Below are 17,566 nucleotides of genomic sequence, written 5' to 3' on the forward strand. Positions count from 1 at the left end.
CAGAATGCACCAATGTAAACATACATGTCATTTATTCATGTTTATCAATAAATAGAATTTATCCATTAAAAAAACAAGTCTACACAGGCTCCCACTTTTCTCAGAATACCTTTTCGGGAAGTGTATCAAAAAGTCTGCGTCGTAAAGCCAAGGGCGGTCCCCACGGAGACGAACTGGACTCAAGGATCCCGGTGCCTTCAGAGTTCAGGCTTCAGGTCAGTCACAGGCATAACTAACCACTTCACGAAGCTGAAGTTACAGCCGTCGTGAACACTTACAGCCTTCTGAAATTGTGTACCTAAGTTCCATGTTCTACGGGAGGGGCACACGTGTAGTTCACATGTTGGTTACAGGGAGGCTCAGTGCTTTGTGGCCTGGATGAGTGGCCCCCGTTGTACTTTATTAACAGTGTAAACAAAATTAAAGTGCTAGGAAAATAACTATATTAAACTATAGCTAGTGATCACTTATACAGACTGCCAGATTAGCAAAATCTCAAAAGTTATCTGGTTCAGTATCTTAGCAGATTCTGTGTGTAACTTCCTTGTCAGATGCTCATTCATAATCTGGTCCACATTTGAGGATTGTTGTTTTTTTTTAAAATAGAATTTATAGGATAGGGGTAATTTTGGTGACCCTTTTTCTCCCAACAAATGTTTCATGGCAAAAGGCATTTGAATTTATTCCATGCTACTTTGAAGTTACATGAAGTGTGGCTCATTCTTACCAAAATTAGTCCCCGTATCTCCCCACCCACTCCTTTATTCTAACAACAACACAATCCCATCAGATGAAGGTCTCATGGCATATATATTTGCAATGTCATGTGGGCTGCACAACCCGGAGTAGCCAAATGAAGGATGGATGTGGAAGACTGGAGCCCCCAAAGGTGCTCCTGTGGTATGTTTTTCAATATAGAAGGCTTATCCTTTAAACCGGTTCATCAAGAATTCTTCGTTCTGGGGAGCTCAGAAGCATCCAAAGTAATAATAAACATACAGAATGGTATTTTATGATTTACAGGATGTTTTTTTTACAAAAATCGTTTATCGTCACAACAACTTTGTGATGTAGGCAGGAGAGGTTCTCCCAGAATCCAGAGGGGTCTGGCTAGTAGTTCAGGGTCACACAGTAAAGCAGCCATTGATTCAGTGCACGTGCTCACGGAGGTGGTGGGCAGCGCGGCAGCCGTTGGAGCACCCAGTTTGGGTCTGACGGCCAGGTTCACAGCCTTGGGATTCAGAATCTTACTGCTCCCTCCTTTGTATTAGAAAAGAATCAACCTTGAAATGGTCCTAAGTCCCAATCTAGTAAGGACAGAGGACAGTGACTTGAAAGATCAAAGGGGTTTGGTCTAGCAAGAGTCAAGGTGCAAGGCAGGACTTAAAATAGACTTTTGTCACGTGTGATAAGAATGGATGCCCAGTTGAATCCGTTTCTTGGACCAGCGAGAGTCCTGGCCTCCCACAGAGCTTTTCACACGGTGCAGTACTTCTCAACAATACGCGGGAGTTCTAAAGAACATTCTCTTGAGAGGCTTTTTCCCTTTCCTAAGGCAGGACTTCCTCCCCAATAAAATTAAGTCTTCACAGGACAGATTTTTTTTTTTTCATTTGGGTGGTTTGGGGGCAATATCTTCTTCCTCATTCCAAAGTCCCTTTCCTGTCCAGTTCGATTCCGGGACTAAAGTAAACATCAACAGAAATGGTAACTGACACTTCTTAAGCAGCAGAAACAAAGTGAATATACAAAGTCCTGAGATGCTATCAAATCACAGCCAAGATCAAAGTTAAAACCTCCCATGGCTCTGGGACATGATGTCATTGACTTCTTCGTGACATTCACTTTGGGGCAGCTGGCAGGAGCCATGGACTGAGCGTGGAATGAAAGACATCCAGGTGAATCCGAAGGGCAAAGCTGGCAAGGTCCAGGGTCTAGAAGGCCCAAAGGAGGTGGCTAGGTCCTTGGAAACACACAAAACACAGGTGGGCCATGGCTTTTCGAGGTAGCAGACGGCTGTAACTGCATCCTGTTGTCCTAGAAACAGAGAGGAATCTCAGCGATCCCCTAGTCCAAACTTCAATGAACAGATACAGAGAGTGACGTCCAGGGATAGAAGGGTTGGGTCAAGATCTCACCATCTATCAGGAACAGAGCCGCGGCTGGAATGCGAGTCCTTCAGCTTCAAGTCAAGCACTGGTTTTCCACCTCCGGCACTGCTCGGTCCTGCCTCCTCCATGGCAGGGGGCAGGGGCTGGGGGAACTGCAGTGAATGACAGGTCTCAGCAGTGTGAGCTCCCGACAGTTCTCTTCTTCAAGAGCAACGCGACCAGAATCCAGGGTTACAAATTAGTGCTGTGGGACGCACCACGAGTTCATGGAAAAGATCCCAAAGTCTGTTAATAAGCACTACGGTACCACTGGCCCTGCCCAGGGCTCCTTAGGACAAGATGCTGCTCTAGTTCAAGAGCAAGGCAGGTGTCTCAGAGCTGAGGCCACAGCACTAGGGGGCAGCTATCTGTCTTTGGCTTCCCTCCAAGGTCGCTGCAGAGACCCGTTTCCTTGGGCAGGTCTCTGCCCCAGTGTCTTCCATGATAAATAAGTGAAGCCTGTCCTGAAGAGAAGGACTGAAACCAGACATAAGGCAGAGTAGGTGAAATCTGTTGCCGACACGGGGGCTGGCCAGGAGGACACACATTCGGACCCGGACACAGGGAGGCAAGTGTGCTAGTGTCTGGCACAGACCAAGATGAGATGAGACAGTGAGTAGCTAAAACACGCAAGACATGTGAGCTTTTGAACACGACTCTGACCAAGACAGGCACAAGGAGAATGTGTTCTGACAACACCTGTGAGCAGGCACAGAAAAGAAGGCATACTTAGCGACACCTAAGGCTGAGATAAGACACAGTGAGCAATCGTGTCTGGAACACGGGGGAAACTGACCAGGCACGGTGAAGAGACAACAGACAGTGTCAGGCAAGGATGAGAAGTCAGGAAGGAGGGCTGAGAAAGAAAACAAATCCCATCATGGGAGGTGGGCGTCTCTGGAAGAGAACCCCCAGTGAACAAGGGGGCTGTGCTCTCCCCGGACTCCCTCAAACATCGCCTGCTGGCATCCCAGAGGAAAAGCCCGTGGGCGTGGAAGGCCTGCCCCGGAGGACGGACGGACGAACGGATGGAACGCTCGGGTGAGAAGAATACCAGGTGCAGTCATGCACGAGCAGCAGCTTAGGCAGGACCTGGCCCTCTCCTGGAGGGATGGCTGTCTTCTGAGTCACTGCCCCAGGGGACTAAGTGTCACAGGGCTGAGCAGCCACCAAAGGAGAAGTCGCTGGAGGGTGGCTCTGACTCTCCCACTGGCCACCACACTCCACTGCATCCCTGGAAAGGGGAGAAGACCAGAGAACCTCAGAGTTGCAATGGGCATCACAGAGGATCTCGTGAAAAGCCCACCCATGCAGAAAAGCCCCCGTGGCATGCAGACAGGGGCTGGTTGGTCCCTGTGCAGGGGTCTCCAGAGACTGACTAGAACATTTCATTTCTGAGCAATTTTATAGAAAGGGCTTGTTATTGTTATTAGAAAGCACTTATTAATGTTTAGCCAAAGTCTGTCTTCCGAGTGGCACTGCTGTGCCCTGTAGGCCCACTGAAAATTCTTCCCTCTACTAATGATAGCCTCCAAGTTTTCTCTCTCTGGGCTACACATTTCTCTAATAGTTCATGGGATACTATGGCTTCCAGAATAGTCCCCAGAATGAGCACTGTCCTCTGAACACAATCCTTATTTTATGATTGTCTCTCTTAAAACAGAGCACCGGGAAAGAGCGCAAACCTACACAGTGAACCTCACAGGTCATTCACTTTTCACCATCAGTTTAGGTGACTTCAGTGAACGTGGTCAACATTAAGTTCATTTCTCACTATGGTCATACACTATCGGCTTGTATTGAGTTTGTTGTCAGCTTGTATGCTTTTGATACAAACAGTTGTCAATTCCTGTGGTTCTTTATCACATTGGTGCAGTTTATTGTTGTGCTTGTTTGAGTCAAAATATAGGACATTACCCTGGTCTCAGTTAAATTTCATTTTATTGATCTGCTATCATTTTAGCTCACTGAGATCATTTGACATAATAATAACAATTTCCTCATTCAAGATGTGATTCTTTAGCATTGACTCAAACTAGGCTATAAGGATTTTACAAGCACACAGAAAGGTCAGGTAGTTTATTGCTAACTAGACCTTTCAGTTTAGTGTCAGGACAGGGCCGGCACAGAGAACTGTGGCACACCACCACAGGTGACCTTCACAGCAAACAGGTGACATTCAGTGGGCCTGAGAATGGGCCCACCCATGGCAGGCTTGTCCACTGCCTTGCTGAAATGTCTCTGCCAAGTAATAAATGAATGTGTCCTAATAGATAATGAAATTAGTTGGCATGATTTATGTATTTACTTAACTTATTTTCCATCACCATTTATCCCCCTTATGCCCTCTCCCACCTCCACCTACCCCCTCCCCTCACCCTGCCATTGCCACACTGTTGTCCCTGTTCACAAGGGTATGGTTTACTTTTAATGAAATGACACGGACTCTTGTTCTCAAATGATCTGTGTTATAACCATCTTAGAATTTGGGTAAGGTCTACTTCAAGCTACGAGTGTATAGTTTCCCGAGTCTAGCTTTAGTATTTCTTTAACAACTGGGTCAACATTTACTGGTCTCCAGGCTGCCATCGTTTCTCCAGTCCCCCAAAGAGCCCCAGTCGAGGTCCTATCAACGGGTTCCTTTAGTCCCCTGCGCTATGACCCATCTTGGCTCAGAGGTAGTAAAATATTCTCCTTGACCCTGGACAGCAATTTTCTCCCTATAATGTTCTCTCATTTCCAGTTGTAAGACTTTTCTTATTAAAGCAGAGTATACAAGATTTCTTCCCTAACTAATGAGATCTAACTATTCCTGGATTTGCGACTTGCTCTGAACATAGCTTTTGATTCATCTTTGGTTATACATTCCCTCTTCCAGACTTTCCACTTATCACTTTCAAGTATAAATTCACTACATAATTCAGGATGTGGTCTCATGCCTTTACGCACCTCCCCCAACATGTTTATCTGTCTCGTTCATTGAATATACCTATTTTTTTTTAAAAAAAGAATGGCTAGAAAGGAAAAAAGGAGGGGCTTCTCACTTCTCATTAGCCAAATTCCCTTTGTATAGTACTTGTTTATTATCATTATTATCAACAATAAAGCAACCACCCACTAGGGCAGCCCCTGCGTGTTATGCATTAATTCATGTATTTTACACTTCTTCAACACACAAGGAAACTGGGCTTCAGAGCACTTGCCCAAGTTTACTCAATAAATGTCAAGATCAGGCCTTCCATTTAGGTCACTTTTGATACTAAATTCTGTGCTCTTACTTGTCCTGATCTACCGTTACTGGTCATCTTGAGAACTGCCCCTCCTAAGTCCAGCGCTGCTGTCTCTAACATTTCCTTGTCCCGCTGTGATGGACTCCGAGGTAAAAGGAGTATGCACAGGGACGCAGAGTTTATCTAATCCACCCACGGAAAGTCTACAGTGTGAAGTGGCCCCCATTTTACTGAAACACAGTGTGACTGAGAGGTTAACACCGGGCTCTCCAGCTAACCCCTCCTGCCCATTAAAGAGGCGTGTGAGTTTTCTGTGAAGCAGGCCTGGGGAGGCTAGATGACACAGAAAAAACCCTGCAAAGGCAGGAGGAAACTGTGGAAGACAAAGTCAGAGGAAAAGGCTGGGTTAACAAACATAACAAAGAACGGGGAGAGAGGATGGAAGACCAGGCAGGAGGAGCCACAGAGCTGGATGTCCCGGAAGGCACCAGAGCTGCTGGAAGAATGGAGAAGGTCCTTGAGAAGTGTTTCCAAAAGGTTATATTGCCAGGGGGCAGGCAGAAGAGGGTGAAGGGGGGATAAATGCAGACAGAAGGAGACTTGAATTTGGGTGGTGAACACACAACCCAGTAGACAGATGATGTACTGTAGAACTGTACACTTGAAACCTATGTAATTTTATTAACTATTGTCACTCTAATAAACTAATAAATTTTTTAAAAAGTTTATGCTTGAAAAATAAGCAAAAATAAACACAATGAAGGCTTTTCATTATCTACAAAACAAAAAAAGATCGAGATTACTGTGGACTTGCTAATAGATGTCCAGTATCACTTCTTTTCATTCAGGACACATCAATATAGCCCTCGCCAAAGACAGAAAGAAGGACAATGGCCCAACCTCTAGCCCTATGGAGAACTCTCAACCAGCTCCCTGTAGGCAGGGCAAATGGGGGACTTGAGAATAATGACAGAGTGATCTTGTGTGCTGGTTGGCCTGTGTCACTGTCAGTTTACACTATTGTACTGACCTAATCATTAACACTTCACAGTTTAATGTCATCTACCTTTTAGGTTTTCATTTAAGATACAAAAATTATGGCCAAATATGCGGCACCTCAAGAGACCTCTTTCCAGTACAAAACATCACACTCAGCGCACACGGCCTTAACACCGAGTGAACCACTTTCAACTCCAAGGTCACCATACTAACTCAGCAAAGGCAGCCGCTGAGTGTAGCAAGGTGAGCAGTCAACCAGGAGACCGGGACCTGTGTTCTAATGCCTTGTTAGCCTCCCTCCATATGTGACTTGATGACTTAGTCCCTTCGCTGTGCCTCACTTCCCCATCTTTTAAATGAGGAGGAGGTTTATCTATAAGATCCTTTGCAGCTCTGACATTCTGATTGTGTGAGTAGCAGAGATGGTGGGTGACAGATGCAGACCTTCTGATTGGGCACCAGCTGTGTGTGGGACTGTTCTCCAAAGCTGTGGGTAATTGCTTCAAATCTGGCTTTTAATATTCTATTGTTAGTATCTTATCTGATACTTTATATTCTGTGTGGAGGGAAGAGGTTTCACTGGAAACACAAGGGGGTGTAATTTTTGGATTTGTGTTAAAGAATCCGAAAGACCTCAATTTCTGAATCTGTGAAATTACATTGCAAAGCTGTTAAATGTATCTGAGCAGGATAGGCTAGGGGAGGGCTGAGATGCCACAACTTAAAATGCAGCGAAATCACAACTGCCTCTCCTTAAACATATGCTGCATCAGAAACATTGGCAGAGTTGCTCAAAATCTCTGATGCAAAACACCATTAAAAAAGAATCTCCAATATTTTAACAGAAGCATTTCTGAATAGTTTTTTGTTGTAATAGTTTTGTGAAAATCCTCTACGATTTATGAAGCATTTGTATGTCCTTTCCCACATTTAGTCTTCAACACAAATCTGTAAGGAAGGAAGATGCAGAGTATTGTTTTAGTTTTAGAAGAGGAAGTAGGTTGGTGTACAGGCATGGATGGACTCATGGGTAGTACAGATCCAGCGCTATGGATCAGGCATGCTGCCTCCCAATCCTGGAATTCTGTCCATGGGAAATGTGGAAATTATTTGTGTGATGGGAAGAGTTTGGGGATGAAGTTTAATATTAACAGTTGAGGAAATCAACTTATCACTATCTAACTTCAGTGTTCCAGAAGAGGAAGGAGGAGGGGGAGGAGTTGGCCGAGGATGAGAAGGAGTTGGAGGGAAAGAAACCCTGGCTGCTAAGTCATCTTTCACAGAGTGGCCCAGAGACTATGTGCACCAGAATTATCGTGGGCAGCTGCAACAAACACAGATTCCCGGGATCCACACCAGACCTCTGACAGCTGGCTGAGAGGGCATATGTGAAGTAGGAAGAGCAGACATTTGCATTTTTATAAGGTGTTCTCAGGTGATTCTTCTGCCCTTGGGGGGATGATGTTCCATGAATAGGGGAATATCCAGGTACTCTACTCATCCCCGAGGCAGAGCTTAGACCCTGAGACTCCCGGTGGGCAGCAAAGAGAAAATGCAGGAGTGGGAAAGGCCAGAGCTGGAAGTATGAGCTCTCAGTGATGCTCCGCAAGGGATCGGAACGAAATCATGGAAAGGCACGCAGTTTAACAAAGTGGAAGAGGGGGTAGGTATGTACTGGTTTTCATGACATTGATGAAGAAATGAGAAAAGGCTTAGTGATGCATCATGAATATGAGAAGGCAAAAAAATGTAAAATGCATAAGCAATATTTTAGGTAATCTTTTTGTAATGAAAAAAATGGAATGTTTGGGTACAATGAGCTGATATAAATTAATCAAATTGCCTGTAAACAGTGAGCACACACTACGTTACCTGTAACTTACCTTACTCAAAAGGCAATGCCTTAGGTCAGTCTCTTTATTCGACTTCAGATTCACTGTCAACTGGAATAGAATACTGACTCCGGAAGGCCCAGTATTTCCCAAGCATGGGATGTGTTCTGTGGGTGATTTGCCAACCAATGGGCTCAATGTTGAATAATCTGAATCTCAGTAAAGGAATTCACTTATTTCTTTTGCTCTTTTGTTATTATTAAATCTTTTTAGATTGTTTTTTTAAAATTTATCTTTCAGTGATAGTTGACATACAGTGCTAGTTTCAGCTGTAAAACAGTAGTCAGACATTTATATACCTTTGCAAGGTGATCTGTCTGCTTATTTTAAAGAGAAAGACTCAGCTTGGTCCCACTGTGGCGTTTCCAAGGCTGTCATAGCTAACAAACGGAGCAGGCCTCAGACTCCGAGCCTTTGGCAAGCAATCAGATCAAGTTAAATCTTAATAATAATGTATACAAATAATATTTTTTGTTTCCATTGCATCTATTTTTAAATCATCTTTCTCTACATGCTTTTACAGTTAAGATCATGATATAATTTCCTTTACAAGTAAAAATGCATTTAAAGACAAATAGTAAATCAGAAATTGTACGGGTAGAATGCTGACCTGGTAAAAAACTGTGCAAGGAGCAAGCAGGTGACAACAGCCCCTGTCAGACGATGGGAAAACTGAATTGCAGAGAGCATAATGCCTCAGCGAGCACAGGAAGCCACGTGTGCACTGGGCAGAAGCTCTGGGATTGTGGGCCAGAGCTCTTTCTGCTATTTTGTGCTACTTGCAGAAGGGACCCCCCCAAAAGCTGTGTCTGTGCAGTTTAGAATGCCTAACCTTGCGGCCCTGGGACAAACTGTATTCCCAGGGCTCCTTAATTCCATCATGAGCTTCAGCTATGGCCATGTTTCAACCATACCAAAGTACAAGACCAAACCAGTGGGTATGGCTTATTCTAATCCCAATGCACCTGCTTCCCTACGGCTCCACAGGCACATGTAACTAAGGCCAAGCCAACCTCCTTGTGAGATTTTTCCCAATTCCTTACCACAATTCCTATATGAAAAAAGATTGGAACTTCGAGTCTCGGGGTATCAGACTGCGTGCTTTTTCTCCACAAAGTATTTCTATTATGACAGAACCTAAAAATATCTAGGAGAAAATGCCTTAAAGGCATGGATCTGTAATAAAAACAGCCGACATTTATTGAGTTTTGGCTTATCTCATAGGATTTTCACAACAGTCTTATACCATAGGTTTATTATTTGCAGGCTCTAGTTAAATGGAATGAGGCTCAGTAAGCCCAGGGCCAACAACTAGGGAGAGGGTGAGCCAGGGTCTGAACCAGACCATCCAACTCAGAGTCTCACTGCATCAGCACCACGGAGTGGGCACCGTCCCTAAACAGGCACCCTGGACTCCTGGACTCAGCAGGCAGAAACCAGTTCCGCTCTTGAGAAGCTGCCTAGATGGGAGGAGAGTGTGTCAGGTGTGTAAAAGCCCTTAAGATCCCACAGAATCAGCTGATCTTCCAAGAGGAGAAGCAGGTGGTAAGAGAGGCCAGAGGAGGAGTGGTTGTTACTACTCGAAGACTAAGGGGGTGGGCAGGAACGTTCAGAGGGCTTGTACTGAAATCATGCCTAGTGGAATGAGGAGGCTCGGGCCAGCAGGACAGTCAGAGAGAACATTTGAGGCAGCAGAAACAATAATCCTGAGGCAGGAGAATTCACTAGTTACTTGAGAAAAATGGGTCCATCTTGCATGTGTATTGCCTAGGGTGTCAGGTTGGGGGAGCGTTGAAGGGAAGGAGCTGGAAAACCAGATTGGGTCAAGCAAGAAGGACTTCATACACCCTTCACTATCTGCCCACTGCAAGTCACACTATATTGTTCAAGTTTATTTTATTGCAACTCATTCCAGGTAGCATTTACAGTTTCAGGTCTTATGTGCCCAAATGGCCTTTCCATACTCTTGAATGATACATGAAAAATAGCTTCTCTCTCTATGGTTATATTATACACCTAGTCCCAGAAGAAAATCAGAGGTAGAAAAAAATTATAATTTGCAAGCCTGTCCAGGAAAGTCACCTGACAATCACCGAGCGCGTGAACAGCCTTGAGGACAATCCTAGGGTCCAGTCTTTTGGAAAGCCGTGGACGAACCAGGCTGAACAGAGAAACTGTCCAGGATGGTGTGAGTACATGTGGATGAGGGTGTGGGGCGTCCGAAGGCAGGTTTTGAACCATCAGAAATAAGTGACATGGTAAAATCTCAACTGTGCACTCTTTCATGGTATGAATCTTGCCTGTCTAGAGCGCTGCTATATCCCCACTGCCTAGATCAGGGCCTGGATGCCATATTCAGCATGCCATCAAAGCTAATAGGTGAATGAGTAAGTTAGGCTGGGGCTAGAAATTCCGAGACTTGGATACTGATCTTTGTACTTTTGCTGATATACCAGCAAGATCATTCCTGGGTATCAATTCTCTTGATTGCTGGGTCTCTGGGGCTCAATTTTCTTGTCTGTAACACATTGGATTCAGCAGTCTCTTCAGGTTATTCTAAACAAGACTTTAACGAACAACTCCCTGGAAAAGCTATATCAAACATTGGCAGGATGGGGTTGGTGGTCGTGATTCTGTGCACACACACCTTCAAGTGAACATTTGTTTTGATCTGTGCACTTGTAGTTTTATTGTTCACAGTTCCAAAGAAAAGTCTATTGGAACAAAAGATTTCCACACCGGAAAAAATGTTTAGAAACCACTGGACTGCTTGAGCTCTGTTATCACCTTCAGCTATAAAACTGAACTTGAATGAGGCTAAGATGCAGGCAAGTAAAATCTGACCAAACTTTGCAACAACTCTGGCTATTCAAACACAAGAATGTCTTGCCTTGGGTAATAATGATGAGCTACCCATCTTTGGGAAAAGAGATAGACAGCTACCTACCAGATAAGGTGTAGAAGAGATCATGGCATTGGTTGGGATATTTGATCAGATCCTTCCTGAAGCTCTTCCTGTGCCTGAGAATTGAACATTCTGCATCCTTTCAAGAGTTCTCTGTTAACTAGCAAGGGGCGTGGTTTCATAGTTAACAGCAAGGTCTTTGACCTCAGATGAACATTTATTAGAATCCTGGCCCTACCATTCACTACTGTAGAACACTGCCCAAGTTATTTAATCTCTCCGAGTCTCAGTTTCCTCATTGGTAAAGTGGGAACAATAATACCTGCCCCAGAGAGTCTATGAAGGATTCAGTGCGACAACACATGTAATGCTCTGAGATCCATGCCTGGTGTACAAGTCAATGCTCAGTAAATGGTAGATTCTAAGATGATGATGGTGAAGGTGAAGATGGTGATGTTTGGGCCAGAAAACCAAAGCCAAATTATTCCTAAAGCAACTAATTATTTTACTGGACAATCACATATATATGTACATGTGTGTGTACATATGTATGTATATGTATGTGTTCACACATGTACTTCTTTCCCCAAACTCAGAAACTTAAAGCAGGCAATGCTAATGCACAAGCAGAGAGAAAGATTTCACTACACCAGCCAGTAAAGGAAATAGAAGTCTTAAAAAGACAAAAGGGACATAAGCAGGAACTAAATACAGGGTGGAACAAAAGGAGGTTTATAGTTGTCCATATGGAAAACAATACAATAAACAATTGTGCAAGAATAAACTCTGTTTTGTGTACACAACCGCAAACCTACTTCTGCCCACCCTGTATATCTGTTAGATTTATCAAAATATAGATTCACTCATTTCTTAGAGAATATAAAGCTCTCCAAGAACAATTCTAACTGTGAAATATTTCTAAGAATCTTGTTAAAAATAACCTGCAATAGGCAGGGAAATGAGAAAAGACGGTTCTGTAATCATTTTGTGAAGACTAAGTTCTTGGCTCGTTGGGCGAACAGAGCCCCCTCGGTTGGTTTGTTTATGTGACCAGAAGCCACTCATTGGTTTTCCTCGCTCAGGGGTTGAAGATGGTTTCCCAGCATGTCTAGTAAGTCAGCCAGCAGCCAGGCCTTTCTGCATTGCTCCTTCTCCTGAGTTCCTCCATCCCTGCAACTGAACTATCGCTTCTTCTTATGAACTTTCTGCTCAGGAACTATCTTGTCCCTTATCAGGAGGATATTATAGGGATTTTGACACCAAACATTTCCCTTCAGACCATGTGTCTGACAATGAACCAGAGTTCCAGAAATAGGAGCCTCCCTTATTAACTGGTGTTCCTGAGATTTTGCCAAGAAGAATGATGATGATGAGGATAATGAGAATGCAGTTTGTCAATAACTTATGTGTCCCGTGCTCTGTATGCACAATACCTCACACAACCCTCAAACACTCTCATGAGGCAAAAACCACCTTTGCTTCCATTTGGCACAGGAAGAAACCAAGGCACTGAGAGGTCAACTAACTTGCCCAGGATCACACAGCTTCAAAGTGGCAGGACCTGAAGTCCAACCAAAGTCCATCAAACACCCAGTGCTATGCTTTTAGCCATAACACTGAACAAGATGTTTTGAAGGCTGAAGCAGGTGCTGCTCTCCCTCATGTTTGCCTGCACTGGAGGAGGACCCCCATGGTTCTGCCACTCACACAATCACAACGGGAGGGGCTGAGAATGTCTTCACCCTCCCAGCCCTTCCTCAGCAACGCTGACTAATGATCCGTCAATGACTGTGGTGACTGCTGGCCAGTCAACACTTCTAAGTGACAGGTGGTCTTCCAACTTTCTTCTTCTCCTTTCGTAATAATTCCCTAGTAAGACAGCTGTGCACTAAAATCCGTATTGCATACTAGAGTTTGAGTATGTATTCCATTGTGCACTAAAACACGTATTCTTAAAACTCCTATCCTCTGATCCCACTTCTCTTTCTTGAGACCATGCAGAACAAGTTGAGTCCCTCTTTCCCATAACAGCCCTTAGATGTGTATTAAAACAGTGTCGATGACCTGGATCTTCTTTAAGCTCTAATTTCCTTACACTGTTCTTCATATGTCATGAATCCCACCAAGAAAACCATGGTGTTGCCCCTCTTCTGAGCACACTGTTGTTGGCCCGCACCTGCTCTGGGCCAGGGACCCACGCAGTTCCACCGGGGACGACTGCAGGCTGCACTCTCGGTTACACGGGGGAGTGGTTTTCTGGTGGCTCTGCGTGTGCTTTGGAGGCGATTCCTTCCTGAACAGCTGCTCTGACTAAATCGGGAGGGCTGCGTCTCTGCCAAGTACACGCTGTGAGAGAACAAGCTCATGGAGCCCGCCTTGTGGGAAGGGCTTATCTGCAAGGTTACGGGCACTATAAGCACAGAAAGTCGGGGCCCTTCCTCCCAGAAACTCCACCAGTCGCCTTCTCCAGGGTTTCCCTCTCCTCATCTTGTTTTGGGAATGGATGTGGATTAAGAGGGGCCACGTGGTGCAGGAGCTGCCCTGGGGTGGGCAGATAGAAGCATTTACACCTCCTGGCACTGTGTGAAGAGGAGAGGAGGTTCTTTGTTGGGAAGCCCAGCGGATTAGTTTAAAGCAGGGTTCTTCAACCTCAGCACTATTTTGCTGGGGGTGGTGGCGGCATGTACGTGCACTGTCATATTTCAGCAGCATCTCTGACCTCTGTCACTGGCTGCCGGTAGCACCCACTGCTTGTGACAACCAAAAATGCCTCCAGACATTGCAAAATGTGCCCCGATAAACAAAACAGCCCCCGATTAAAAACATCCCTATGTTTTTAATCCCTATATATTCAATAATATTATAATAACTATGTATAGTGTCAGATGGGTGGGTAATAGATTTATTAATTCATAAAGTATATAAATGTCTAACCACTATGTTGTACACCTGAAACTAATATAATACTGTATGTCAACTGTTATTGAAAAATAAATTTAAAAAATTTTTAAAATGCTGAGTGATTTTGGAGATAAATCATGTTTAAGAGAGAGAGAGAAAAAAAAACTACTGGTTTAAATCCACACTATCTCAGTTGTTTAACCGGTGGAGCTAGGCCTAAACTTTAAAGTATTTTCTATTCGAATCCCCTCACCTTATTGGTACGGAGAGAGACAATGACTGCTTGGTGACTGGTAAGCGATGACAAGAGAAGCTTCCTGCTGTTTCCACAGCCCCAGTGGTTCCCAATCCAGCTGCCCATCAGAGCTCCTAAAAAATGTGCATTTTGGGTCCGCACCTGAACCAACTACAATAGAACCTCTACAAGTGGAACCCAGGCTCAGGTGTTGCTTAAGAGCTCCCAGGTGACTCTAGTGTGCAGCCAAGGTCAAGGGTCAGAGCACCACACCACACTGTCCCCATTCTGGACCTCGGATAAACCACCTTGGGCATCTCTCAGCTGAGTGTTGTTTGCAGGCTTACTTTGCAGGGTGCCACACACAGTCCCTCCTTCCTGTGGGCACGATCTCAGGGGGCTGCTGGGCAGAACCCCTAACACCCTAGTCACAGGTGCCCTTGAAGAAGGGGAAAATTACACACAGAAAAGACCCAACTTGTTGGACACAGTTCACATGTTTTATGCTGGGTCAAAGAAATGCCTACAGGTAACGTAAAAGCCAGAAGGCACATTCCAAATAATAGTCTCAATTCAACTGTTCAGCACAGGGCATGATGTACCCAGGAAACAAATGTTGTCTCATGTTGTTTCAACAATTATTTATACACAGTGTGATTAATTTAATTTAGTTCATTTCTGGCTTTTCTTCTAGCAGAGGGAGCTCATCCTTCTTTGTTTAAGGAGCCGTGAGTAGAACACAGGGACTTCTACTGACTCATTTCTTAGAATGCTTATCAGGGAGCCTAGTAAATAACTGGAGAAGGTGTTTAACCGAGATAGGAACAATGCTATACATACAATTACAATAACAGCAATGATAGTGGCTTCCATTCACTGGGCGCTTTCTGGGTAACAGGCGCTGGGCTCAGCTCTGCACATACGTATGTCATATTTAACTCTACTAAAATCCCTAGGAGATAGGTTTTTACTATTATTGCTATTTTACAGATGAGGAAACAGAGACCCACAGATGTTTGGGCATATGCTAAATGTTGTATCAATAGTAAAGAAGAGGTCTTAGGATGGAAACCCAGGTGTGCCAGACTCTAGCACTTATAGCCATTAGGCCCACATGGGGCAGGATGTCCCTTTGATAGCGCACCAACGTTCACCTTCCCTAAGTCAGAGCGGCAGCAACTTTTCTTTTAATTTTTTGTCTTCCCTTGAGGACACGTTTATCAATTTTAAAGAGAGGGGAAGGAAAAGAGAAAGAGGGGGACAGAAACATGGATGTGAGAGAGGAGCATCAATCCATTGCCCTTCACAGGCACCCCATCTGGGGACAGAACCCACACCCCAGGCACGTGCCCTGACTGGAAATGAGTCCATGACCCTTCGGTTTGTGGGTGACACCCAGCCAAATGAGCCACACAGCCAGGGCAAGAACTTTTCTTAACAATGTGTCTTAGTACAGGGGATAGCGTTTGGGCCTCGGCACTTAGCCCAGAAGTGGGCAACTGGAAGGCAGCTTAAGCCACTGGATTGCCAAACTTTTGCAGACACGTGCGCAAATAGCACAGACTTCTCTAATCCTGAATGTTGGGTGAGGCATGGGGAGCTCTCCTGATGTGGTCATTCCCACTGTATTCCTGGTGTGATCTCAGCAAGAACAAGGTTTTCTGGGAGGCTGCCTCAGACTGGCATTGGGGCAGGACAGGAGACAGAAGGCTTCATGGGCGTGTGGCCAGTGCAATCACCCAGGACCCCACAGCCTGGTTTAACGCTCTGCTCATCGCCATCTTGAAATTCTTCCTAACTCTGTCTTTGAACTCGGCAGCTTCTGTAACATGTTTACCTTGTAATCCCTTTGAGTCTTGCTGAATACCAGGGCTCCACCAGAACTGTGTGCTCACGGTTCAAACCAACACATCTGTGACTTGGTAACTGGGGATGCTTGACAGCCCTGGGTGGCCCCCCATTTTCCATTTGAACCAGAATTTGCCAAATACAAAAGAAAGCAGCGCTGTTCCAGAGAAGGGAGCCACCAAGGGGCCCTGTCACGTCTTCCCTCACTCATGTTGCTTCCCCGTATTAGCCAAGCACTTGTGCTGAAAACACCAGCACAGAAAGCAAGGACAAGGGAGCAAACCATGATGCCTTTCGCCTTAAGTCCTTCTGCACTTATCCACAATCTTAAGGTAGGTTGGATGTGTCTATCAAGAAGTTAAATAAAAAACTGCATTAGTTTTTTCACTGTCTGATGAACACCAAAATACACAAGCATGTCTCAACTGCAAAATACAGTTTATGTAGCTTGTACAATTTTGGTGATTCCACACAAAGTCTAATACTCTGATGTTTGTATTTGAAAATGACATTGCACAATATAAGATGAATGATACATTTTATGCTAAGAATTTAAAATGGTATTTTACTTTTCTACTAGAGAAAACAAATGCAGCATGACAGGTTGAGAGAAAAGACCGCCAATGAAAGAAAAAGACTTTACATTTTAGTACGTCGTGGCAATTTTTTCCTGACTTTTGAACAAATAAGGCCCCACATTTCATTTTACGTTGGGCCTGCAAATTATGTTACCAGCCCCGGAGGAGGTTGGGAGCAATAGGTCAAGGTCATTCTCATCTATCTTTGATTCACCCAGATTAAGTCTGCTTTGGCTCAAGACAATGAGGTAAACATTGAATCCAACTGTAACCTCCAAAGTTCAAGGTAAAGGCCAAAAATGTCTTTAAATGTCAAACAAATTTCCAACATTAGCAGAATCCTCTTAGGGTCAAAGTAATAAAACCTAAATTATTTCCTCATCGATGGGTAATCTTCCAATCCACAGTGTGTGAAAATTTTTTAAAAGGGGAATTCTTGGTGTGTGTGTTGAGATTAGAAGTTGGCACGTGGGTCACAGTGGGAAAAAAGGACTATTCCAGTTATGGAATGAGTGTATTTTGAAGTGGCGAAAACTTATTTGAGTATACACAGTCCAGGTGAACAATAAGATCTGGGAAGAAGCATCGACTCATTCATCGACAAACATATTCATGGGCAACGTGCTACATCCTAGGGAAACTTTTGGCAATGAAATGAATATGTTACCAGTCTTTATTATTTCACAGTCTGACTGGGGAGACAGATAAAAAACAGGAAAAAATAAATACAACCATAAATTCTGATCATTGTAACATAAAAAGGAAAAATACTTCTGTTTGTGTGTGTGGTGTGTGTGTGTGTGTGTGTGGAAACGTTATTTCTCTTTG

The 17,566-nt window shown here is 44.3% G+C and overlaps 1 protein-coding gene across 1 annotated transcript in view; it reads right to left on the bottom strand.

Annotated features, from left to right (window-relative positions):
• Nucleotides 1-815: 815 nt before the first annotated feature.
• HTR4 (5-hydroxytryptamine receptor 4) overlaps nt 816-17,566 on the bottom strand; it is a 120,140-nt gene continuing 103,389 nt past the window's right edge. The window contains exon 8 of the mRNA XM_036013939.1: nt 816-3,384. Coding sequence (XP_035869832.1) covers nt 3,294-3,384 — 91 coding nt within the window. The 3' untranslated portion in view covers nt 816-3,293. The remainder of the gene's footprint in view (nt 3,385-17,566) is intronic.

This window comes from Phyllostomus discolor, chromosome 13 (assembly GCF_004126475.2).
Source record: "Phyllostomus discolor isolate MPI-MPIP mPhyDis1 chromosome 13, mPhyDis1.pri.v3, whole genome shotgun sequence".
Lineage (NCBI taxonomy): Eukaryota > Metazoa > Chordata > Mammalia > Chiroptera > Phyllostomidae > Phyllostomus > Phyllostomus discolor.